At 43.9% G+C, this 26,198-nt stretch overlaps 2 protein-coding genes across 19 annotated transcripts in view; one reads left to right on the top strand and one right to left on the bottom strand.

The window, feature by feature from the left end:
* Ash1l (ASH1 like histone lysine methyltransferase) overlaps positions 1-8,807 on the bottom strand; it is a 128,962-nt gene extending 120,155 nt beyond the window's left edge. For 4 of the 6 annotated variants that reach the window (XR_001783666.2, XM_006501141.3, XM_017319499.2 and 1 more), the window contains exon 1: positions 8,233-8,624. The gene's annotated coding sequence lies outside the window, so the exon portion shown is untranslated. Of the gene's footprint in view, positions 1-8,232; positions 8,625-8,654 lie in introns of those variants that run through there. The other 2 variants (XM_006501142.3, XM_030252468.1) reach the window with 2 other exon arrangements.
* Positions 8,008-26,198, top strand: part of Dap3 (death associated protein 3) — a 30,411-nt gene continuing 12,220 nt past the window's right edge. For 2 of the 13 annotated variants that reach the window (NM_001164533.1, NM_022994.3), the window contains exons 1-4: positions 8,939-9,353; positions 16,393-16,446; positions 22,968-23,072; positions 25,555-25,656. In NM_001164533.1, the coding sequence (NP_001158005.1) occupies positions 9,351-9,353; positions 16,393-16,446; positions 22,968-23,072; positions 25,555-25,656 (264 nt within the window). In that variant the 5' untranslated portion in view covers positions 8,939-9,350. Of the gene's footprint in view, positions 8,353-8,687; positions 9,354-16,392; positions 16,447-22,967; positions 23,073-25,554; positions 25,657-26,198 lie in introns of those variants that run through there. The other 11 variants (XM_006501863.4, XM_006501864.3, XM_030252746.1 and 8 more) reach the window with 11 other exon arrangements.

Raw genomic sequence — 26,198 nt, 5'->3', positions numbered from 1 at the left:
ACTAGGAAACCTTAAAAATGTCCTGTCCAAATTTCAAATAATACCATTTACACTGAGAAGCCAAAACAAAACTAACTTATAATTGGCACACAGTCCTCCTTGAGACAAACAAAACTGGCTAAGAATGACTAGGTATCAGGTACAGAAAACAGGACAAAACATAGAGCCAAATATTAAGTCAACAACTCATGCCTTATTTACTATGGGTCTAAAACATCTGACACTATCAAGAGATGGAAACCCAAGTGGTTGAGATGGCGCAGAGGGGAAAGGACCTTGCAGCCAATCCTGAAAACCTACGAGATCTGACTTCTTAGAGTTAGCTCTGACTAACTCTGTGCATTCCAAGTGTGTGAGCATGCACACAAACATACACTAAGTAAAAAACAAGTGTCATTGTAAAAACAAAAAACAAGAATGAAATGCTGTTAGTAGAACTTGTGTTCATCTCAGCTATAATTGTCAGCCATCTTAGAGAGATGTATTTTTAACCAATCACCCTGAGCAAAACGGCAAGACACCATCTCAAAAACAAACAAACAAACAAACAAACAAACGGCTAAGTATGATAACAAATAAATATAATCTAGAATTCAAGAGGTTGAGGCAGAAGGATCAAGTTTAAGACAAAGCTGAGTTAAATAGTGAGTTTCAGGCCAACTTAAACTAAGAATGAGACCCAATTTCAAAATAAAATAAAACATAATTAGATAATTGAATAATCTCTTAAGAGTGACTATTTAGAGTGTCTATTCTCAGAACATTCTCTCAGCTTAAGAGCAGCCTTTGCTGTCACCGTCTTGCTTCTGCTCATGATGAACACCACATGGGTTCTAAAGTAGGAAACAAATCCAAAAGTACAATTTCCCAACTACCCATACATAGTGTTCATCATCAGAACTTCAAAAATCAAACCAATATGGATTTCATTCTTGTAAATAGCAAGATGCCTTGGGACTGAACAATTCTGCTCTTGTTCAATGTCTCCAATCCAACCCATTTCTTTGTGGTGATGGATTCCACTAGAAAATGTTTTTAACATTTTGTCAGTATGACTAAAACAATTGAAAAGTATCAACATGTTACTTGTAGCTTATAAATCTGTTAAGAGCCAACAAGCTTTTCTGACTAATATGAGAACATATAAAATCAGTGATGGCACTCTCTGGTCACTTTCGTTGTTAGAGGGGTTCCCTAGTGACAACATAGATTACCAGGAGTCAGCACACGTAAATTAATTCTAATGATCATTAAAAAGAATATCTTAAGAGTTATATAAATCTATCTATGGAGGTTAGTTTTCAATATACGAATGAAAGAGCAGGGGCTGGAGAAATGGATGTTCTTCTTCCAGAAGACTGCAGTTCCCAGTACCCACAAGGTGGCTCATAACCATCTCTAACTCCAATTCCAGGGAACTGAACCTCCACTTCTGTCCACATAGGCACCTGATATACAAATGATAAAGACAAACATGCAGCCAAAAAAAAAAAAAAAAACTATACACATAAATAAAACTTCTTTAAACTGAAAAAAAATTAAGAGTAAAAGTAATAAATACTAAAAATAAAATTCATAGATTCTTCAAACATATAAAATACAATGACAGAAATACAACTCTAAAATAACAATTCTAATGACTCAGTTAACAAAAACAAAAAAAAAGAATTTCCGAGGCAGGCTTAGCATATGCCTATAATCCTGGCACTTGGAAGGTTTAAGAGTCAGGCAGACTAGAAGTTCAAGGTCGCAATCCAACCTAAGTTACAGGAGACCTTACTTTTCCAGGTAATTATTAGGATGACAAGCAGAAAGGCTACTATTTTCATACAAAGAAACAAACAGGAGTGGGGTGGTAGTTCAGCTGATAAAGTTCTTGCCTTGTAAGTGTGAAGCCCTGACTCTGAGCCCCAGGACCAATGTAAAAAAATGCCAGTGTGGTGCTTGCTTATGATCTCAGTTAGGATATACATAGCTGGAGCTACCACCTAGCCTACTAGTTGAGCCACAAGCCAGTAAGAGACTCTATTTCAAATATCAGATAAACAGCAACTGAGAAGGAATGACACTTAAAGTCTTCTCCCATTTCTACTCACAAGAACACACAGATACATATATGCAAATGAAAACACAAACAAAAAAAAATTACAGCTAGCCGGGCATGGTGGCGCATGCCTTTAATCCCAGCACTTGGGAGGCAGAGGCAGGCTGATTTCTGAGTTCAAGGCCAGCCTGGTCTACAGAGTGAGTTCCAGGACAAAGAAACCCTGTCTCGAATAAACCAAAAAAAAAAAAAAAAAAAAAAAAAAAAAATTACAGCTAACCCAGAAAAATTGTAAGAACTAGCAGCATATATAAAAGCAATAATAAACAACTGCAATGCACATTTTCCTTTTTTGTGGTAACAAGGTTTAGAGAATCTATCTCATTCTTTTTGAAGGCTGACACAGTATGTTTTTAAAATACTCAGCAGTTAAGAGCACTTGCTACTCTTGTAGAGGACCAGAGTTTCGTTGCCAGTACCAGGTTGGGTTGTTTGATCCACCTTTATCTCCAGTTCCAGGGGATCTAATACCCTCTCCTGGCCCCTCAATGTAATCTCTCTCAGTCTCTCATCTCTCTGTCTCTGTCTCTCTTGCTTCCATGTGCAAAAATAAGTATCTTTAAAAATCCCTTAAAATATTTAGACCAACATACTTAATTCAAATAGCAATATGAAGTTTTGTTTTGTTTTGTTTTTTGGAAACTGCAACTATATACACAACTATATACACGGTCAGACTTCTCCACTATGCACAAACAAATGGGCAGGAATGGAAGTGGCCATGTCTTTATTAGCAAAGCACAGAGGAAACCTTAGCGACAATGGAACTGTTAATACTGTGAAGCCAATGCCCTGCAAGATATCTGCAAGTTCACAATGTAAAAACAGGACATTATCCTTTTCTACTTCTGGTTTTGGTTTGTTTGAAACAGGGTCTTACCATGTAACCCAGCCACACTTTAATTGGATGGTCTAGGTTTTTTCTATTACTCTTCCATAAGAATTTAAGCCCCTCTCTCCCCGTGCCCCCCTCTGTGTGTGTGTGTGTGTGTGTGTGTGTGTGTGTGAGAGAGAGAGAGAGAGAGAGAGAGAGAGGGAGAGAGAGAGAAAGAGAGAAAGAGAGAGAAATCTTGAAGTATTTGTTTTGTTTTGTTTTTGAGACAAGATCACAAAATGCTACCTAGGCTGACCTCTAACTCATGGGCTTAAGTGATCCTCCCACATACATAGCTCATGTTGGCTTGGGCCTCTACCTCCTGGACCTAGGAGGCTGAGGCAAGATGACTTTCATGAGTTTGAGCCTAGTCTGAGCTACATAGTGAATTCCAGGATAGCCTAGGCTATTATGTGGGATACTGCCTCAAAAAAATTAATTAATTTTGAAGTATGTGAAATACACAAAGGATAAAACACATGCTTATGTGAAAAATATAAGCTTATGCCTATATATGCAGGCATATGGCATATATAACAAAGCAACACCATGGACATACTCATTAAGCATTGGAGAGAACACTAAACTTTTCACAAAGTTTTACAGAGGCCATTCTAATACAAAAAAGGGATGGAAAGATAAATATCTATTAATGCGTATACTGTGCTCAGCACTCACGTAGTAGCCAACAACTGTATGTTCTCAAGATCCAAGTCCCTCTTCTCACCTCCACAGATACCAGACACACACATGGTACACATGCATATACATAAAACATATGCATAAAATAAAATAAGTCTAAAAAATAAAAAAGACAAAACACTCAAAGCACTAAGACCCCCACAGTCTATCCTGTTAAAATACCTTGTCCAAAATAAGCCTTTTTTTTTAAAGGTTTATTTATTATATGTAAGTTCACTGTAGCTGTCTTCAGACACACCAGACAAGGGCGTCAGATCTCATTACAGATGGTTGTGAGCCACCATGTGGTTGCTGAGATTTGAACTTGGGACCTTTGGAAGAGCAGTCAGTGATCTTAACCGCTGAGCCATCTCTCCAGTCCCAAAATAAACCTTTCTTAAACTTCTACTTTTTTAAAAGTACAATATTTTTTTTTTAATTTCAAATAGTGGTTTCATGGGTAACTGTCAAATGATTCCTGAATTTCACATCCAGAAGGATTTTTTTTTTCATTTTTATATACCCCCAAATGTCATCAAGACCTTTTTACAGAAATTTCCTTCAGGTAAACAGTAGTATCCTGGACTCGTGAAACCCCTTTTTCAAAAAACAAAGCAAGCTACTGGGATTAAAGGCTTGCTCCACCACACCGGTGCAACATGAAGGCACTTTAAAAAAATTTTTTTTTTTACTTTTATGAGTATATGATTGTACCAAAATGAGTTTATGTCTACCACATTCATCCAAGAACTTGCAGAGAAAGCGTTGGATCCCTTGGAACTATAGTTATGGGTACTTGTGAGCTGCCATTTGAGTACTTGAGGACCAAACCTAGTCTTTTACAAAAGCAGTAAGTGCTCTTAACTAATGGCCATTTCTTTAGCCCCTGAAAGGATTTTAAGTATATAACCTTACATATAGTATATGCATTTTATAGCCTCCTAGTAATGAACAAGACCAACAATGTAACTCAGTAAATATATGTGCTTCAGAAACCTACTGACCTGATTCTGATCAGAAACTACACAAAGATGGAGAGATGACCAACTCCACAAAGTTGTCCTGACTTCCACATGTGTACCATGACAAGCATACCCAGACACATATCAAGCACATACAGGTAATAAATAATAAATTATTAATTAAAATAATAAATATTATCAAAAACCCTTTACAAGTTGTAAAATCTCGATTCATACTAGTCTGAGAGTCCCCAATATTATGCAAGTCATAGACTCATATGGATTCAAATATCTAGAACAACAGACACTAAATACCATTCATCTTAAGTGTTCTCCATGTAGGAATAATGAAATGTGCTTATAACTAAACAAAAATCAAAAAGAATCAGGAAGATGAATTATCTGTGTTAACATACAACACAGAAAAAGACACTATTTCTCAAAAATGAGACTATATCCTTATCAAACATAGTCCACAATTATTTACTAACTGCAGAAATACATTTTGAGAAAATAAATTTCTTTTCCCTTTCTGGTGTTTTGAAAGTCTCACTCTACAGCTTAGGCTAGCCTAGAACTCACTATGTAGTCCAGGATGGCCTTGAATTCACACTAATCTTCCTTCCTGCCTAGGCTTTTCTAAATGTGCTGATGAGTCACCATGCCTGTCAAGTTCTCCTGATGACACACAAGGTCTGCTCCAGCATTCACCTTCAAACTTAAATACATTTACACCCAAACACAATTCAAGAAAAAAGTGGGCATTTAAAACAAGACCCTCTGAACAAATTGGTGTTACTCTACCACAACTGAAGCTCCTGAAAGCACACATAGTAGCTGGGCACAGTGATGCATGCTCTTACCCCAGCACTCAGGCCGGAGCCATCCAGAGGTCTCTGTCTGAGCCAGCCTGCTCATCTACACACTAAACGTAAGGTCTCTATTTCTTCCGATTCTCAGGATGGATATGGATATATACATATACATATATATATATCCTCTAGACTAGGAAACATCCCAATAGTACAGTCGAGTTAGTTCAAAGATCCTTTCCTCGTTTTCCAAGTGGGGATCTGTCCTACAAAATTAGCCTTTCGAAGAATTCCTACAGTCCAGCCAAGACGTTCCAATATCCAAAGGCACATATCAATAATTTACAGATCCCAAAAACAGTTTACTCATAAATGCCAAAAGAAACTGCCAAAGCATCCAGGCAGTTGGCTCATGACTGTAACCCCAGAAAGCTATGTTAAGAACATTACAAGCCTCAAATTTGAGGCCAGCCTGGGCCACATAATGGGTCCTGGGCTAGTCTGGGCTATATAGAGAGTAAGACCCTTTTTCAAAACAAAAGGAAAATGTCAAAGAAGATATACTCTAATTACAAACATACCACCTGTTGGATGATGCTACTCTTGTGTCCATCTGCCTAGATTCTTTCTAAATTAAGTAGCTTTTAAATTCATATTCTCTCTCTCTCTCTCTCTCTCTCTCTCTCTCTCTCTCTCGTGTGTGTGTGTGTGTGTGTGTGTGTGTGTGTGTGTGTGTGTAGTGTGTAGTCATCAGCAGAGACTGGAAAAGGGTGTGTGTGTGTGTGTGTGTGTGTGTGTGTGTGTGTGTGTGTAGTGTGTAGTCATCAGCAGAGACTGGAAAAGGGTGCCAGATACCCTGGAGCTAGAGTGGACCCCAGGCCTCCTGTAACCAGGGGCTGACCTTAAACTTAATGTGAAGCTTGAGCTCAGGCGCCTCCTGCCTCAGCCTCCGGAATGCTTGGATTGCAAGTGTGTGCCACATTCAGACTGGTTTTTTAAAAAGGGTTGGTGGTTTCAGTTCCACAGATTTATTTGCTCTCTGTATGTTCACAACTCCCCTCTTATGCATCCCTATCTATTCCAACAACCTAATCAACAGATCTTGATAATTCTTACCCCAAGACAGGAATCAATTATTTTGTTGGATGAGTCCGAAAAGATCCTGTCACTGGCAGAAATAAAGTCAAGCTGCCCAAATACGAGTGTGGCTCTTTGGTAGAATGCCTGCTAGCAGGGTTAATCTATTCCCCCTGACCCTCCCCCTGACCCCCCACCCCCCCCACACACACACACACAAAAAACCCAACCAGCAACAAACAACAGCTATACAGATACAAAGTAGGCTGTGGAAGCAGTTTAACTTTTTATTTATTTATTTATTTATTTATTTATTTGGTTTTGGGAGACAGGGTTTCTCCCTGTAGACCTGGCTGTCCTGGAACCAACTCTGTAGACCAGGCTGGCCTCGAACTCAGAAATCCACCTGCCTCTGCCTCCCAAGTGCTGGAATTAGAAACATGTGCCACCACTGCCCAGCAACACATTGGAACTTTCATACATACTAAGCTGTCAGAAGTGGTCTGCTTGCTTTGTAAACACAACAAAATTACAAATACCTATCTCATATAGGACAGTGTATATTCTATACATGTTTGACACTTTTAAGTTCTCCCAAGCATAATCTAACCAATCATATTTACCTACTTTCAAAATACACTTGTATTTGGCAATAACAATCTCCTGAGGCACTATGATAATATGGACAATACATTACTAAATTAGTAATCAAAATATCTCAACATTGCCACTAATTTAACACATGACCTTGGAAAAGTACCTCTTTATGCCGGGATTTCCTATTCTCCTATAATTTTTACAGTTTTAGGATTACGAACTGAAAGAGTACTCTGAATATAAAAACTTTATGCACTACTATAAATCCACACGGTCAAAAACATCTCCCCTTATTCTCAGCCTAATAGCGATCACTCTGAGGATGTTGGTCTGGCTTTCATATTTACACAACTGACTCTATTCAAAGGCACAGACTATGTCAAGTTTCTCCCCTTCCTGATCTTAGCATGCATTCTGTATTATCATACTAATCATACTAATGCTAAAATACATGCACATTTATCGACCTAGAGAACACATGTCCCAGCATTTGTTTTTAAATAAGCTAACTTACAAAGGGAACTTCCCCAAATGCAGGCAAACTCTTCCTGAACACTCTCCATCCTCGAATTATACACATATAAACAGAGCAGCTATAAACCAACAGACCATCTGGTCTTCAAGACCCAAAACATTTCTTTCCAAGTAGAAACTAACCAGTGACATTTATTAAACTTATTAACACTCAGATCACTATGTCATGTCTGCATATATTTCCGCCTTTCGAGAACACCACAGATCTTGTACAGGTAAACTACCCGCTGAAGATCATCTCCCTTGCTACTTTTGTCCCTTACTTAAACAGACATAAACTGGATCTTGGGGGATGCTCCAATCGGGCCTACTACACAAACTAACCTGTCAGGGGCACAAGCGACTCCGCCTCCACTCGCTTACTTTCCCGTCCCCCTCCCCCAAACCAAGAGCCCGCTGGTCAGGGACACCCCGTCACCCCGCCTAGAGGGACTTCCCGGTAAGCTCAGGATCCCTATCCCTGCTCTCCCTTCCCCCATCCTCACCCCGCTCTCCCGGAGGTCCAGGTCCGGGGGGGTGACAGCGGATCCCGGGTAGCCAAGGAGAGACTACTTGGGGCCTTCAAAGGCCTGCTCACACCGCACTACTCACCGTGCGAGGCCGAGAGCGCCGAGTGCAGGCAAGTGGAGAGAGAGAGGGTGGCAGCCTGGCGCCTCGGCTTCCCTGGCTCCACACTGTAACCCTTCCCGCTTGTCAGGAGGCGGCCAGCGGGTAAGCGGACCGGCGGAAACGCGAGAGAGGAGAAGCCAAAGGCGTAGGTCGGGAAAGGGGAAACCGAGAGAAGGCGGGTCCGGCAACCGAGACCGGGATCGTCTCCCCCCTCCGCAAAGCGAACCCAAAATGGCGGCGGGAGCGGCAGCGGCGGCGGCAGCGGCGGCGGCGGCGGCGGCTCTGGGGAGGGAGGGAGCGAGCGAGCCAGCGAAGGGCGCCGCGTGCCCCCCCTCCCGCCTCCCACTCCTCCCTCCGCGCGCTCTCCCCGCCGCCCTCCCTCCCTCCCTCCCTCCCTCCCTCACCCGACTCCGGCCGCGCAGCGCGCACGCCCGCCCGCACGCTTCCGAGTGGGTCCGGACTGGTCGCGAGCTGCGCCCTCCAACCACCGCCTCCGGCCGCCCCGCGCCGCCAGCACCGACGCGCTCGCTCTGGGGCCTCCGGCTCGCGCGCTCCCGACTCCCTCTCGGCCCTCACGCGTACCTTCCTTGGCGCGAGCCCGAGCCTCCTCCCTCCTCCTCCTCCTCCTCCTCCTTCTCCTCCTCGGCTCGCCTCCCTCTCTTCCCCGCCCCCACGGCTACCAACGGCAGCCACGGCTGCCGCCGCCTTCGCCCCCACCCCTCGAACGTGCGCCTCCCACAATCCCCCCCGCGGGACGTTCCATTGCGCGCCCCTGCTGGGGCCGGGGAGAAGCGGGCACGCCCGCGCAGACGAGGCTGGCCACGGTGACCGGAATGTTTTGAAGAGCGAGCGAAGGTACCTAGGCGCGGACCTCCTGGGACGGGCCACCGCGACGCCGAGGCTTGCTGCCCGCTTCCGGCCGCGGGGCGGGTGGCGCGGTGCCCCTCCGCTGGGCTGTGGTTGCAGCCGCGGCGACTGCGCGTTGGGTAGCTTCCTGCCACACGACCCGAGCTTGCTTCACAACTGCAGGACGGGTGCCTGGGATCCAGCCGCTGGCGGTGTGTGCGGGTCACCGGAGCAGGAGTCCTAGTGTTGGACTCATGGTAAGGGGACTGAGCCACACAGGGGATGCAATGATGAAGGAGGGAAAGGAGCGTGTATTTGAACTGCCCCGAGATAGGGAATGAGGGCAGCAGTGTCGGTGATCCTCCAAGAGGGCATCCTTCAGACCCGGGGCTGCGGACCTGGGACCGGAGGATGAACGGACAGAACGGCTGTTAATATGTTAATGTAGTTTAACCTTGTTAAAGTCCCAGAGGGTACCTATCCTCTGTGATGCTTGTGTGATCCTTGTGCACTTCTCAAAGATTGTGCGAACTCGGTTTGCAACTGGCAGCCTGATGTTAGAGCAGTGGTCCGCGCAGCCTTCCTAATGCTACGACCCTTTAGTACAGTTCCACATGGTGACTCCCTACCATAAAATTAGTTTTGTTGCTACTTCGTAACTGTAATTTTGCTGTTATGAATCTTAATGTAAACATCTGATATACAGGATATCTGATATGGGATCCCTGTGAAGGGTTGTTAGACCTCTCCTCGGGTCGCCACCCGCAGGTTGAGTGTGTGAGGGGATGAAACTATGCACTGAGATTTTATTTCTGGATTTGATCTTTTAGGCCTTCAAATTTTTCCAAGTTATTTATGAGATGCTGGTAGTAAAAATTAGCTAACCCCAAAATATACCTTCAGGGTTGGAGTATGAAATAATGAGATCATATATGTAAAGCAGAATTAGCTCCTGGGTACGGGGAAAATGCGGAGTATTATTGTTATCATTTACAGTGCTGTTGATGTTGATAAGATTTGTAGGTGTAATTGGTAGTTTGTGTTCTATTCATCTAAATTGCTAGTTAAACCAGACCTATGGCATTCATTGGCTGCTAGTATTTGTTTCCGTGTTGACATTGGATGAGTGAATTCAGGGCATGTGATGTTAAAACCCCAACGTTTGATCTACTCATTTTTAGTCTCCCACAAAAAGCAAAGCAAAATTTTAGAGGAATGGCACCTTAAGTTTCCTTTCTTATCTGTGAATTCTTACCTTTGTGATTCAGGGGAAATTTAAACATTACTGCGTTCCATTCATCTCCAGAACCCATTCAATTAATATTCAGTCTTTTTTTGGAATAGGGGTTAAATTGTCTTTTGAGTGGTTGTTTATTTGTTTGTTTTGACAGTCTCACTCTTTAGCCCAAGCTTGCCTGAAACTCTGACAGTCATCCTGTCTTAGCCTCTTTAGAGGTTGGATTATAGGCATGAACCCATACCTGGTTTTCAGATAACCCAACCTTTCCCTATTGGCTGTATGCATTGGGGATTGATTATCTTTGTGTTTCCTTCTTTGAGTTAAAGAGACAATCAGCCTTAATTGACTAGCTGTGAAGTTACTTTTGCTAACCAAGCCCATGCAGTCTACCCAGGGTTGCAGGAATCTTTCTTCAGTAGCTTCCTGTGTGCAACTTTGTATAGGTGTGTGCTTGCATGTGTGCAGACTGTCCGACTGATTTACAGGGTCTATCTCAAAGGACATGGAAATGTTAAAATCAGTGTCACATACTTAAATACTAGGACTAGAAAGCTTGAAGCTATAATCTCAACACTCCACAAAGTGGAGGCAGGAGGATGGAAACTTGGAGGTCATCCACAGCTATGCAGCAAAGTCTTGACTAGCCTGAGTTCCGTGAGACAGTCTCAGAACAACAGTGGGGTTGGGGTGGGGGGCAGGTGAGAGAAAGTTAGTCTGAAGAGCACTGACGGACTTCTGTACTGTTCCTGTTGAACCCTTACAACAGGGAGACTCTTCCTTTTCCAAGCAAAGCTTGAAGTTCAAAGAAATCTGTAACTTGATCTTTAGACTTTAGTTTCCTAACTTTTCCCCTATATCACACTGCCTTCGTAGTAAAAATTCTTTATTTGTATGTGTGTGTGTATATATGGGTGTTTTGTATACATGTATGTCTGTGCATCCTGTGTGTGTGTGTGTTGCCCCCAGAGGCCAGAAGAGGGTGTTGGGTCACCTAAGATTGTGAGCCCCTGCATGGGTGCAGGAGATGGGGTGAGGCACATTAATTTTCCTTCTGTAGTCCCAGTGTTTCTCCAGGAACCCAAACCTGGGCGAGTAGGAGCAAAAAATGTAGCATAAATATGTTTGATTGTGCTGTGCACATGTGCATGCACACTCTTGGGGTGCCAGAGGTCAACTTTAAATGCCACTATTGAGGAGCTAGTCTACTAGTTATTCCTGTTTTGTTTGTTTTGGGTTTCTCTGTGTAGCCCTGGTATCCCTGGAACTCTGTAGACCAGGCTGAACTTAGATTCCCCTGTGTCTGCCTCCAGTGCTGGATTTAAAGGTGTGTGCCTTTATACCAGGTCAGTAGTTGTTGTTGTTGTTGTTGTTGTTGTTGTTGTTTTCTGAAGTAGCTGCCTGCCTAGAACTCAGGTGAGCTGGATTTGATTAGTTACTGGCCTGACTGTCTCCACATTACCCAGTCTTGGAATTATAAAGTATCTACCGCCATGCCTGGCTTTTTATATGTCTAGGATTACATTTTAATGACAAGCACTTTGATAACTGAGTCATAGTTTCCAGCCAAAGCTGTCCTTTTCCCTAATGAAATTAATGGAAACAACTAGTCTTCACTAATTTCCATACAGTCTTTCTCAGTCCACACAATTGAGTGCCGACTTAATATAACAAGGCCTTGGATTTGATCCCCATTACTGCCAGCCCAGTTCCCTGCCCCAGAAATAGTGCTCTGTGCAATTATTTGGTTCATCAATGTGATTGTATTTTCTACTTATGTAGTTGTTGTTTTGAGACAGAGTCTCTCCATGTAGTACTATGTGGCCTGGAACTTGCTGTGTAGAAAACAGGCTGGCTTTGAACTCACAGATTAAAGACCTACATGTACATCCCCACACCTGGCTGTTCTTGCAAGTTGTTGGTTTTTTTCTTAAAAGTATTTTAAAGGGGCTGGAGAGATGGCTCAGGGGTTAAGAGCACTGGCTCCTCTTCCAAAGGTCATGAGTTCAATTCCCAGCAACCACATGGTGGCTCACAACCATCTGTAATTGGATCGAATGCCCTCTTCTGGTGTGTCTGAAGACAGCAACAGTGTACTCAGATAAACATAAAATAAATATTTCCTTTAAAAAAGTATTTTAAATGATATTGAAAATGTAATTTGGACCTAAGTGTTGTGGCTCATACTTGAAATCTCAGCCTTCGGGAGGCAGGAGGATTTCTGAGAGTTCAGGACCAGTCTATATGAGTGTGAGACTTTACAGATGGATAGGTAGACAGACAGACAGAGAGTGAGCTAGCTGGCTAACTAGCTGGGGTGTCTTTTAGTAGTAGAGCATTTGTCTAACATGTACCAGGCCCTGAGTTGATCTCTAACACCACTAAGATAAAAGCCAAACAAAATGTAATTTAGTATAGGTTGGTTTGGTTTGGTTTGGTAACCGTCTCACAGAGTATAGGCTAGCCTTGAACTTACTGTACAGTGGAGGATGAATGACTTCTGGTCATCTTGCCTCCACCTTTAATGCACTGTGTTTACAGTGGACATCCCTGTACCCAATCTATGAAATGCTGGAGATGGAGCCCGGAGCTGTGTTCTTGCTATGCAAGTGCTGTATGACCTGAGCTCCTCCCCAGCCCTGGTTTGGTTTGCTCTTTTGGGATTGGGTTTCACTCAGTGCTATCCTAGAACTCACTTTGTAGACCAAGTTGTCCTTAAACTCACAGAGATCCACCTGTTTCTGCTTCCCAAATGCTGGTATAAAAGGTGTGGGCCATTATGACCCAGCTTAACGAAGTCCAAGAGAACTAAGTAAAAAGGATAACAAGTGGAGTATGTAGAACCTTGTTCCAGCCTGTGACCAAGAGTTTTGAATCATACTCTCAGCTACACCCATGCCCTATAGCTGCCTCCTCCACTATAATCTACAACAGTGGTATCATTACTCCTTGCAGTAAAGGGATCCCAGGGCTAAATAAGTTTGGAATTTAAAGTAATATCTCTTAGCAGCCTTAGTAGCACAAACCTACCATCCTGGTACTGGGAGGTGGGGGCCATACTTGGCTACATAGCAAGCTTGAGGACAGCCTGAGCTATATGAGACTGCCTCAAAACAGCTCAGTAGAAAAATAAAATACAGGTCTTTATTATAGTTTGAATATGTATTTCAAAGTTTATCATGAAATTAATGACTGCACTATTTCTCAAATTTCATGTAAAACCTAAGTTAGTAGTCAGTAAACATCTTGGGAAGTGATGCTTGTGGGCTGTAGTTTTCCTGTATAGCAAAAGAGCCTTGGATCCCTGCAGGTGATAGGGAAGCTGGTGGCTCATGAGGCGGAAGGATCGCTGTGTATTTCAGGCCAGGCTGGTCCACATCATGAGTTCAAGATGGCTAAGGTTACAGAGAGACCCCGTCTCAAATTGGAGGGGGGAGCAGTAGAGTTGTCTTGTTCACCTCTGTACCCTGCATAGCTGAGCATGTAGAAGTACTTCTCATGTTTCTTTATTAAAAAGTAGATGATGACTAAAAGAATATGGGATTCAAAGGAGTTTGTGACGCTATGGTTGTTTTTTTGTTTTGTTCTGTTTTGTTTTACAATGTATCTATTTGGGGGCATGGTTGTACTCACCTTTAACCCCACCCAGCACTGGGGAGGCAGAGGACAACCAAGGGCTGCATAGAAAAACCCTATATTCAAAAAAATAAAATAAACTAAGAAGAGTTATAATGCTAATAATTCAGATATGGGGGCTGGTGAGATGGCTCAGCCGGTAAGAGCACTGACTGCTCTTACGAAGGTCCTAAGTTCAAATCCCAGCAACCAACCATATGGTGGCTCACAGTCATCCGTAACGAGATCTGACGCCCTCTTCTGGAGTGTCTGAAGACAGCTACAGTGTACTTACATATAATAAATTAATCTTTTTTAAAAAAGAATTCAGGTATGATAAAGAGATGGTATAAAGTGCTTCTTTAAATAGAAAGGTGGAGGTGCTAGTACTCAGAGGCAGAAAGCCAAGAAACAGACTCCAGCCTAATCTATATAGTGACATCCCATTTGAAAAGAAAGGGGAGAAAGGGGAGAGGAAGGGAAGTGACCACATTCATGCAACTTACTATATTTACTATAATTCTATTTATTTAAATGAGGCATTTATTAAAATGCCTTAATTTATTCTTTGAAATTTGTTGTGGAAATATATATAGTGAAAAAAGTGTATGCATTTGGTTTGATACAGTGTATGGTTTCAGACTAACACTGGGTGTCTGGTCTTGTTTGTTTATTGGGATGGGGTAGATACAGTGTTACTGTAGCTCAGGCTCTTCTAGTCCAGGCTCCCCTCAGTCCAAGAACTCCTTCAGCTTCAGCATCCCAAGAGCTAGAATTAAAAGTGGCATGAGCCACTATACCCTGTTTCTGATGAGATCTTGAGGAAATACTTTATTTTAAATTTCTTTTCACTACCAAAAGAGTAGAGTTTTCTAATTAAATATTTCCACCATACAAAAAATGATAAATTTAGCATGTGGTATAAAGATAATAATAGCCCTCATGGTATGAAATGATAACCAGTGTAATACGGTCTGATTAGGGACGGCGGCCCAGAGGCTCACCTGTTTGAACACTCGCTCCTCAGGTGATGGTGCTGATTTTGGGGTGGGGGGGACTTTTAGGAGGTGGAGGCTCACTGGAGGAAGTAGATTACCCAAAGATGGCCCCTGAGTGTAGGTACAGTGTGACCAGAAAGAAGGCTCCTATTTCTTCCACTGTCTATTGCCCTATCTCCTCCCTTTGTGCTCCATGATGGATTGTATGTCTCTGGAACCCAAGAGCAGTTTAAACCCTGTCTCCGCAGTGCTTTTGTCAGAGTGTTTTATTACACCAGCAGAAGAGAAAGGCCCATCTGTTAGTGTGATTGCTCTCACCAACAATCCCAAGAAGCAGGAGACAGAGTTTGAAGGATCTGTACAAGTTCAAGACCAGCATGGTCTATGTAGTTCCCTATCAGCTAGGGCTACATAGTAAGACTGTCTCAAAAAAACAAGCAAACAAAACCCCAAAGGAATAATAAAATAAATACTCATGTTGGACTGCCAGCTCCCAGAGGTTCCCTGAGTGTCACTGGTGTTTCAGGGCTTACTCTTAGCACTCGCTTGCCTTTCCAGTCCAGTTTTGCCATGTGTGTGTGTCCTGCAGACAGTGAGTGGCGGGCGTTTCAGAGGTTGCTTGTGTTTTGTTTTCTTGGGCAGAATGTTATTTATTCCAGGCTGGCCCTAAACTATATAGCTGAAGATGGCCTTGAAATTCTGATCTTCCTGCATCCACCTACTCGGTACATGGTTTTGAAATTTAGTTTTATTTAACAGGAGACATAATAATTTTCACTCAGTAATAATTTTTGTATGTTTGAGACAGGGTATCTCTGTGTAGCCCTGGTTGCCCTGGAACTCACTTCATTTGTTTGATCAGGCTGGCCTCGAACTCAGAGAGACCCACTTGCCTCTGCTTCTGAACTACTGGGATTAAAGATGTGCACTACCTTGCCTGGCCAGTCTATATCTTCGACATTGATCCTTTCATTATAGCTTCTTTCCTGCTATTTCTATGGGTCAGTGGATATTTTACTTTAGGTTTGTTTGTTTGTTTTTACAATTTTCAAATAACTCACACTCCTCTGCTATAAACATTCTTATATTTTCCAGTGTATATGCATATGTAGTTTTCTAGAGTAAATATGAAGGAATGGAATAGCTGCATATTCATATGTCTTCAACTTTGTAAAGACTGATTTTCCAATACATTTGGATTTACAACTATTGTGGCATTTCTTCATTGGCATCTCATTATGAAGGCTTTAATTTCATTTTCATGACTTGGGGTGAGGTTAAACTTCCTGCCATAATGTTTCCTAAGTGAAATGGTTTTTCTTGTCTTTTGCCCAGTTTGTTGATTCATAGATGATTTTCATATATCTAGACAGTATCAGATTTTTATATTACTTACATTTTTATTAAATAGTGGCTTACCTTTTTTTCTCTTTGTCTTTTTTTAAGAGAGCAAAGACCATGCTGACAGGAATAACAAGGCTTTTCTCCAGGGTCCAGAAGGTGAGTTCCCACAAACTGCTTTACTTTCAGGTAAAATTCTCAAGCCTGGCGTGGTGCCCGCGCCTTTAATCCCAGCACTCGGGAAGCAGAGGCAGGTGGGTTTCTGAGTTCGAGGCCAACCTGGTCTACAAAGTGAGTTCCAGGCCAGTCAGGACTATACAGTGAAACCCTGTCTCGGAAAAAAACAAAACAAGACAAAAAAAATTCTCAGAAGACTACGGCAAGATGACTGGGAGTTCAAGGCCAGCTTGGCCTGCCAAGTGAGAGTCTGCCTAAGCAACAGGCAGAGATAGTAAGCCTGAGGTAATGTGTGAGGAGGAGGTGGCGTTTTTACAAACTGGTAACTTTGAGCTAGCTGGCTATTTAGACATGGCACTTTTGATAAGAGACTAAAATTGTTTAGAGAATGGACTGCGTGAGGAGGGTGGGAAGGTGGCGAGTTAGTCAGGAGGTAATGCCACTCAAACGTGAGGGCCTGTGCAGCACTCTAATGAAAGCTGGCATGGGCTGAAACACCAGAGCTGGTAGGCTGGGTGTAAGTAGACCCCTGAAGTTGATTAGCTGGCTAGCCTAGCCGAATTGGTAAGCTGCAGGTCCACTGAATAAGTAAGGCAGAAAGCAGTCAGGGAACACACTGGACATCAGCCTCTAGCAGCCACCACATGTGCACGCATGAACACACACTTCCATGACACACACAAAGGAGGGAGGACAAGGTAAGACCTTCATCTGGGCTTGGGATAAAGCTCCATAAAACCCTGACTGGACTCAGGAAATCCTGGGTTAGCTTTCCAGTGCCACATAAACTGAACATGGCAGCAGCGGTACTGATCAGGAGTGCAGGCTTTGGAGGTAGCGGCAGGAGGATCGGAAACTCAAGGTCATCTTCAGCTATACAGCACATTTGAATCTAACCTGATCTACATGAGACTCTGCCCACAGCTCTTCACACCACATCACCCCCACCCCTCACAAAAGGTAAGGGGCTAGAGAGACAACTCATAAGTTCAGAGTGCATTCTGAACAAACCTAAGGACCATAATTGGAATTCCCAGCATCCATGGAACAAGCAGAGCCTTCCATAGACACTTGTAACCCCAGGTCTAGCGGAATCTGGCAGGTTTTTCTGGCCTCCACACAACTAACACACACACGCACATACAATGAGGCAAACCTGTACAATTAAAGAATAAGACCATAGTGAATTGGGCATAGTATCACAGTCCTGTCGATAATCAAAGCACTTGGGAGACTGAGATACAAGGATCAAGGCTGGCCAGGGCTACATAGAGAAACCCTCCCTCAAAGTGAGCAAAGGTCTTATACTACTGGTTTGTTTTAGTCTTTTTAATTATTTACCAAATAGTAGTTGTTTCATTTGTTTGTTCATATTTGCTTTTTTAAAACAGAATCTCACTGTGTAGCCCCAGCTGGCCTGGAACTCAAAGGAAATGCATCTGCCTTTGTCTCCCGAATGGTGGGTGCAAAGGTACACACCACCGCTCCCAAGCGTGCTTTAGCGCCTTGGCTCCTCGTGACAGTGCACTGTCCTTGCTTTAAAGTTGCAGAAACTAGAGATTAGAATGGATAAGTAACCTACTGTGAAAATTGAAATTGTAAAACTTTACTACGGAGATGCTGACTGGTGACCTAACCAGTGTCCATGTGGTGGCCATGTTCTCCAGAGGCACGCAGTTCCAAGGTCAGGAGAAAATGACCACTCTGACTGCGTGGTAGGAAGGCAGCACCTATGACAATCACCAGGCCTGGGTTTGCTGAGAACAGGAAATCCTACAGGCCTAAGTCTGGAGGGTAAGAACTGAAGAAGAAAGGGCCGCTTGCAACGGATCCTAGGATTCCAAGAAGGGTTCTTAGGCGCGGAGCATCCCCTGTCCAGTGTGGGATTGGGGGAGGGGCCTGCTCTTTCCTTTTCCTTTTACCCCTACGCTGAGATTTATAAAAGGCCTCTGTGCATTTCAGCGAGTCAAAGCAAAACAAAATGTTAACAAAAGAAATAAAAGCCAATATTGGGGCAAGAAGGAATATTGGCTTGGTGTCTACGAGCACTGGCTGCTCTTGCAGATGATTTAAGTTTGGTTTCTAGCACCCATGAGGGCTCATAACCACATGTAACTTTAGTTCTTGGTGGTCCAGTGCTCCCTTCTGGTCTCTTCCGTACATACAGGCATAAAAGTTATACATATAAAAATAAGGGCCAGGTGTGATGGCTCGTGCATTTAATCTCAGCAGGCAGAGACAGCAAATCCCTGAATTTAAGGCCATAGTGAGTTCCAGGTCAGCCAGGGTTCCATAGTGAGACCTTGTGTCCAGAATGGGTGTGTAGTTATAGAGTTGGCTCATGGTGAGGAGCACTGGCTCCTCTTTCAGAAGGTCTGTGATTGATCCCCACCACTGACTTGGTGGCTCACAACCATCTGTAACTCTAAGTTCCAGGTTGGCCTCTGAGGGCACACTTGTGGTGCACAACCTTACGTGCAGGCAAAATATCCATTCACATAAAATTAGAATGTATAGTTTCTTAGTGTATATGTTTTCAGTTTGGCTCAGGATGACCCTGCGTAGCTCATGGGTAGTGTTTGAGGGACTGCATTATGTTCACTGTGGAACTAAGCTGAGGGAATTCTACATAGAGCCGTTTATCCTAGAACTCAGACTAGCTGCTTAGTTCCATTTATAACACTTTAAGACATAAGGAATCCATTTTGTTTTTTATTTACTGAAGGAAACAAAACAAAACCTGAGGTCATCAGAATACTGTAGAAATAGCACCACCTTGTGGCCATTGAGTATTTTTAGTTAATTTTATTTACATGTGTGGTGGTTGCCTGTGCCTATTTGTGCACTGTGTGCATTCCTATTGCCACTGGAGGCCTGAAGAGGGCGTAGATACCTGGGACTGGAGTTACTCATTATTGTGAGCTGCCATGTGGGTACTAAGAATAAACCAGGGTCTTCTGGAAGACAGCCGATACTCTCAACAACTGAGCCAGCACCCAAGCCAGCACCTAGTTTTCTTACTTTAAAAAAATGTATTCCTAGCCGGGCGTGGTGGCACATGCCTTTAATCCCAGCACTTGGGAGGCAGAGGCAGGCAGATTTCTGAGTTCGAGGCCAGCCTGGTCTACAGAGTGAGTTCCAGGACAGCCAGGGCTACACAGAGAAACCCTTTGTGGAAAAAAGAAAGAAAAGAGAAACTGTCTTCCTGAGTATGAGCATGTGGAGGGTGCAGGTGTGGGAATTATTTCTTCAGCTTTCACATGGCTTCATGGTGACCCAGTTCACCAAGAGTACATAACAAGCACCTTTACTCCTGAGACGTCCCGAGATGTGGCAGATGTGGTGGCACATACCTGATGAAATCCAGGTGCTTGAAATGCTGAGGAAGGGATTTTGAAAATTAAGGCCAGCCTGATCTATATAACAAGTGCCAGGACAGCCAGGGCTAAATGGTGAGATCTTGTCTCAGAACAACAAGGCCGGCCGATGGTAGATGGAAAGGGCTGGCGCCTTCTCCTGGTACTCGGGTGTATTACTCAGGTGCTGTCCTGAGAGCAGCTCTTCCTTTGTCTTTGGTATGTTTAGTATCCTGGCTTTGCTGGCGAGAGCAGGAGCTGGATAGAGACGGAAGCCCATCCTCAGCTATCAGCGGGGTCCTTGGATATGGTGGGGGCTGCGGCTACTTGCTTCCTTCTTCCCTCCTTATATTTTGCTTTGTGTTTAATCTGTATGGGGTTTTGCCTTCCTGGGTGTCTGCATATTCCATGTGTTCCTGATGCCTGCACAGGCCAAAAGAGTGTGTTGGAGCACTTTGAACTGTAGTTACAGACAGTTGTGAGCTGCACATGGGTGTCGGGCATTGAACCTGGATCTTCTGGAAGAGTTAGGTCATCTCTCCAGCTTCCTCTCTTCTTTATCTTTCATTCCTTTGGCTTGAGACAAGCTATTATGTAATCTAGGCTGCCACAGCAAGAGAGGATGGAGCTTAATAGCCATTCTCAGCTGGTTTTCATTTTCAACAACTGACAGTATTCCCACTCCTGGCTCTGTAGCCAGCTGTAATCCCCTAGCAGTGGGTTAGAGGACTATTTGAATTGTTTGGGAGATAAACCTGCCTCTGCTATAAATTTGAGTTATATTCTAAAAATTATGGCAACCTATTTCTTTACACTGTTGGCTTATATTAAAATCTGCCACTAATATTTCAGACTTGGTGTGCACTTGGGAGGATGCTTGGAGCCTCCACACATGCATGAGTGCATGCAAACACCAAGCACACAGTAATATGAAAGGCTGAGAGATGGCCAGGTGGCTGAGAGCAGTTGCTTCACAAGCATCAGGACCAGACTCGGATCTCAGCACCCACATTAGAAGCTGGGATCTCATGTGCGACCACAGTTCCATCTGTGAGAGAGGAGAATCACTGGAACTGTCAGCATCCAGACAGGTGGATGCGCCCACCCACCCTCCCAACCCTAGGTCCAGGAAGAGTCAGTACCTCAATGGCCCAACACTGTCTTCTGGCCGTGTGTGCACAGGCATGCTAGTGTGCTCCCAGGCGTATGCACTAAGTAAGTTCTCGAAGAGGGTTGGCAAATGGTCAAGCGAGTGAAGATCCTTGCTGCCAAGACTACCACCTAGACTCTGTTCCAGCTCGCGTGATGGAAGGAAAGCAAGCCTCACTTCCACAGGTTGTCCTCTGCTTCCCCCACACTTCCCCAGGCTGTGCCCCTCATACCACATATAGCATTAATTGATAAAGAAATATGAGAAAGTTAATGTAAGGTATGAAAAAAAGGGTTGGCAAAGTGGCTCATAGGGTTACAGAATGCGGTGCCAAGCATGGTCATCCACAAGATGATAGAGAGAGGCCCTTCCTGTTGTCCTTGGGAACCATGATATGATAGAGAGGAGAGGACCTTCCCTGTTGTCGTCAGGACCTACAAGATGATAGAAACAGGACCTTTCCCAGTTATTCTTTGGTTTCCACATGTATACATTGGCATGTGCACATCCATACAAACAAGCACAAATAAATGTATTTTTTAAAACATTTTATGTTGGGGTAGAGACAGGTGGATTTCTGTGAATTCAAGGCTAGCCTGGTCTGCACAGTGAGTTCTGGGTCAGCTAGGGGGTAAGTCCCTGTCTAAAAAATAAAATAAAAAGTGATTTTTAATGAAAACAAAAGGTAATGGAAAGAGTAGAGATTTTAGAGTCAGTCTTGGATATCGTGTTAGTTAGGGTTTCTCATGGTGATTAAGCACACAGACCACAGCCAGTTTGGGGCAGAGAGGTTTTGTATTGGCTGGCATCTGGAGCCCAGTGTGCCGTGGAGGACACTGCTGCCCTGCGAAGCTCTCCTTGCTTGCAGCTCCCTCTTCTGTTCTCTTGAATTTCTGCCCTACGCTGGAGTCTTCTGTGAAGGCTTACTGTCTTTAAGCTTGATTGAGGGAGTTATTCCTTTAGGAAGCATCTCATAGAGCCCAAGCTAGACTTGGCCCCCTGCTCCTACCGAGTGCCAGGATCATAGACATGCACCCTTGTGCCCTGCTAATTTGAGAAATTTTCTTAGTATTTTTCTCATATTTATCTCCTGAAATGTCATTTGAATCTCCCACCCCCATTCCAGAAGTTTCTAAGTATGGTTAACTAGTTCCTCCTAGCTGGACACTTTACATGCTCCCTCATTACATGTCCCTAATGACAGATTCTTACTGTGCCGGTCATAGCTAGCAAGGCCAGGCATGTTACACTCAGCACTATGAGGAGAAGCAACCAGATCTTCAAGGCTAGACACAAGTCAGACCCTGACACAGTCTAAGGGATGGGGAGAGTGGTCACAGGGTGCTCATAACGTCTCCTTTACTCCCAGCACTCTTTCTGGAGGCAGATTAGAGGCAGCCAGACCCATCCAGCCTGTGAGCACGAAGCAACCATTTATCGCCAGCCATGCTGAAGCGTATTGCACTGACCCTCACAGTGGAGGCTCCTGTGCTGTTAGGAACCCTGTATAGCAGTGGGACGTGGATTAAACACATTTCCTACCCTGCACATGGGTTCACCTGCCCTGTGTTTCCAGCTACTCAAATGTGGAGACAAGAGATTCACTGAGCCCAGAATTCAAGGCCAGCCTGGACAACTAACCAAGACCTCAGCTCAGAAAAACACAAGTATGGCTGAGAGAGAAGGTTCAGCTGACACGTTAGCCTCAGTGCTTGGGAAGTGGAGACAGGAGTGCCGTGAGCAGTTAGCTCAGCAGAGGCTGCGCTGACCGGTTGGTTTCCATTGTAAGACAGAGCCCTAGCGTAGCAGTATACATGCTAAAACAGATCCAGAAGCTAAAAGGTGTGACTGGATTTAGTAAAGATCCGTTCTATATAAAACTAAAACATAGTTTAGTGTCATGATTTCCTGATAGAGTCATAGCTTGAGACCTCAGTGTTACAACAAGCATTGAAAAACCAGATGATTCCAGAACACTGAAACATTTTCTTTTGTAGTTGGACCCGAGGTGTTTTTTGCACATGAGTGTTCAAGCGACTCAGAACAGTCAGGTTCCAGCTGAGCGTCCCAGAACTGTTTCCCGCACCAGTGACAGTGACCCGGTAAGTTGCTGATGTGCGTGGGTTTCAGAGATTATAATTTGTGTTGCCATATTACTCCTTTTACATGTCAGGATACTGGTTTTTATATATTGGTCTTTTGTTGTTGGGTTTTTTTTGTTTTGTTTTGTTTGTTTTGGTTTTTCGAGACAGGCTTTTTCCTTGTAGCCCTGGCACTCACTCTGTAGACCAGGCTGGCTTCGAACTCAGAAATCCACCTGCCTCTGCCTCCCAAGTGCTGGAATTAAAGGCGTGCGCCACCAATGCCCGGCTTATATATTGTTTTTAACAAATCTCAATTGTTTGATTTTTACCAATGAAGTCTGAGAAGCCAGATGCTGGAGTGAAAGCCTGCTAGCCCAGAGAGACAGAGGAAGCACCCAGCTGACCTACCTCTTCAGCTAACATCCCAGAAGCAATGCCTGTCTCTCATGCAGTCTCAAAAACTCTTTCAAGCCAAATGTCCCTCCCTTCTACTTCCTGTGGTGTCTCTCTACCCATCCTCCTGACTCCCTCGTCCTCTCTATTAGTTCTTAATAATCCTGTGTCCCTCCCTGTCAGCTGGCTGCTTGGTGTACCTCTTGACCTGGGGTTGACTTTATTTAATCCTGTTTATAATATTCAAGCAGAAAGCTCTTGCATTAAAGTTGTGTGCTAAGGCTGAGCTATACCACAACTAAAAACAGGTTTTTTTCATTAACTAACACAGTCCTGGGGTTCACAGTGTGATCAAATCTCCTGCACCATACATACGCTCAGGTAGGTGAGACACCTGGGCTAGCATTCTTAACTCGCACCTTCCCTTGTTGCTCTGTGGTGCTGTAAAAATATAAAGTACAAAGTTAGTCCAATTTCCTTCTAATGTGATCTTAATAATGAATTCACCTAGTGAATCTTGCTGAATTAAAAATTAGCTAAAATAAAGCTGGTATGGTGCACACCTTTCATCCCAGCAAAAGCAGATGCGTCTCTGAGTTCAAGGCCAACCTGGTCTACATAGTGAGTCCCACAGCAACCAGGCTTTGTAGATAGATTCCTTTTCAAAACAGACAAACAAATTGACTACATTCAGTTCCTTCTGAGATAAGTTTCTCAGGAGTTATGTCTTTTAGCTGGGGCTAAGCATTCCTCAAATGAGCACTTGCTCCATATTTTAGACTTCTGGCTTAAGAGCACCCTTCACAGTTCCTGGTTCTGCAGCCCTGCTGTAAACAAACATCTGGGGCCTGGGAAAGATAAGCTTGTGGGATAGCCTTGACGAGTATTCAGGTTTGTCACGAGTGGTGGTGCATGCCTTCAATCCCAGCACTGTTTTCCAATAGTCAAAGGTGTGACACCACACTCTTCCTTTCTGAGCGACTTAACTGGTGTCTTGTTGGCAGGACTGTTCCTCCTGTGACTTTAAACTTTGACAGGCTGGGTACTTTTCCCCCATGCCCAGTGCTGGTTCTGTCTCCTAGAAATAAAATCAGTTGTGTGGTCTCTGTGCTTCTTTAATGTGAAAGAAGAGCTTCATGAGCCTTTTTTCCATGCTGTCCGAAACTCATTCTTTCCATCTTGATGTGGCCATACTGTGGCTGTGTAGACATGTAAAGAGATGCAGATGCCCTCCACCAAGAAATCATCTCAGCCGGGCGGGTTTAACGTTTGTCCTTAACAGTCACCTGGTCTCATGAATGCAAAATGAAATAAATTAAGGAAGTCCTCTGGAGTTTCCATGGAAACAGCATCATGCAGCTCTTGCCACATGTCTGGAGCATCTCTCTTCATAGCTTAAAAGAATCCAGGTGGCAAAAACTTTGTCCCCATCAGCAGTTATTTCTGAACAACTACTTTTCATCAGGCCCCTGGTTTGGGGTTGCCAGCACTTTGTTAGATGTATATTTGTTGTGGATTTCTGCCTGTGTTATGTGGAGATCAAAGGACAAGTTTTGGAAATTTATCTCGTTCTACCATGTGGGTCCTGTATTTTGAACTCAGGTTGTCAAGGTTGGCAAAAGTTATGTTTACTCATGAAAACTGTCTTGCTATCCAAACACCCAGTGTTTTAAATGAAAAACCTGGCCTGCTGGCACACATGTGTAATCTCAGCAGTCTGAAAGTTACAGCAGGAAGACTGTCAGAAGATCCAAGCCAGCCTGAGCTACACAGCAAGACCATATCACAAAAAGGAACCCTTTCCCCACTAGCAGATGTAACTGTTTGCCCAAGCTGTGGCCTCTGCAGGGAGTGTCTGCTCTGTGTGGTGGTGGTGGTTGGTGGTGGTGGTTAGCTGTATGTCTTTAGACTTAATGGGATTTTTATTTTGTTTGTTTGTTTATTGATGCAAGGACTTTATAGCCTAGGCTGGCTTGCGATGCAAGATAATTCTCCTGCTTCAGCGTTTGTGTGCTGGGATAATAGGCAGTATATAACCACACCCAGCCTAGCTTCTTGTCAGTGTAATCACTCGTGACCGCTTGTTCCTGCTCGTGTGTGTTTCCAGGCTAAGCATGGGGAGCAGCATGAGGGTCAGCACTACAGCATCCCCCTCCAGGATCTGAAGACAGTGTTTCCTCACGGCCTGCCTCCTCGGTACATGATGCAGGTACTCCAACACACATGGAGCAGGGGATCCCAGAGTGCAGGGCTCCGATGGTGGGGAAAGGGCTGATGGGGGGTGTGGAGGCTTTGACATTTCTGAAAATCAAAAATCACCTAAGGACTCGTAGGCACCACGTTTAGGATTTATCTTTTGTTAGCCACTTAAGTACACTTCAGAACCAGGAAAGGATTCTTTTATAATCAGCACTTTTTTCCTTGAGTTACTGAGCAAGTTTCCAGAACTCTTGACATTTCAGATAATTATTCTAAGTGAATTGAAGGTAGGTGTGTGGACACATACCTGTAATCCCAGCGCTTAAGAGGCAGCAGTGGAAGACTGGGGAGATGGCCCAGCAGTTAAGAGCACAGGCTGCTCTTTCAGAGGTCTTGAGTTCAATTCCCAGCAACCATATGGTGACTCACAACCAACTATAATGGGGTCTGATGCCCTCTTCTGGTGTGTCAGAAGACAGCTACAGTGTACTCATATAAATATAAATACATAAATCTTTTTTTAAAAAGTAATTTATAAAGAGGCAGCAGTGG

Source organism: Mus musculus, chromosome 3 (assembly GCF_000001635.26).
Source record: "Mus musculus strain C57BL/6J chromosome 3, GRCm38.p6 C57BL/6J".
NCBI classification, from domain to species: domain Eukaryota; kingdom Metazoa; phylum Chordata; class Mammalia; order Rodentia; family Muridae; genus Mus; species Mus musculus.
The sequence above is the reverse complement of the archived record's forward strand: the minus strand, read 5'-3'. Positions and strand labels throughout refer to the sequence as shown.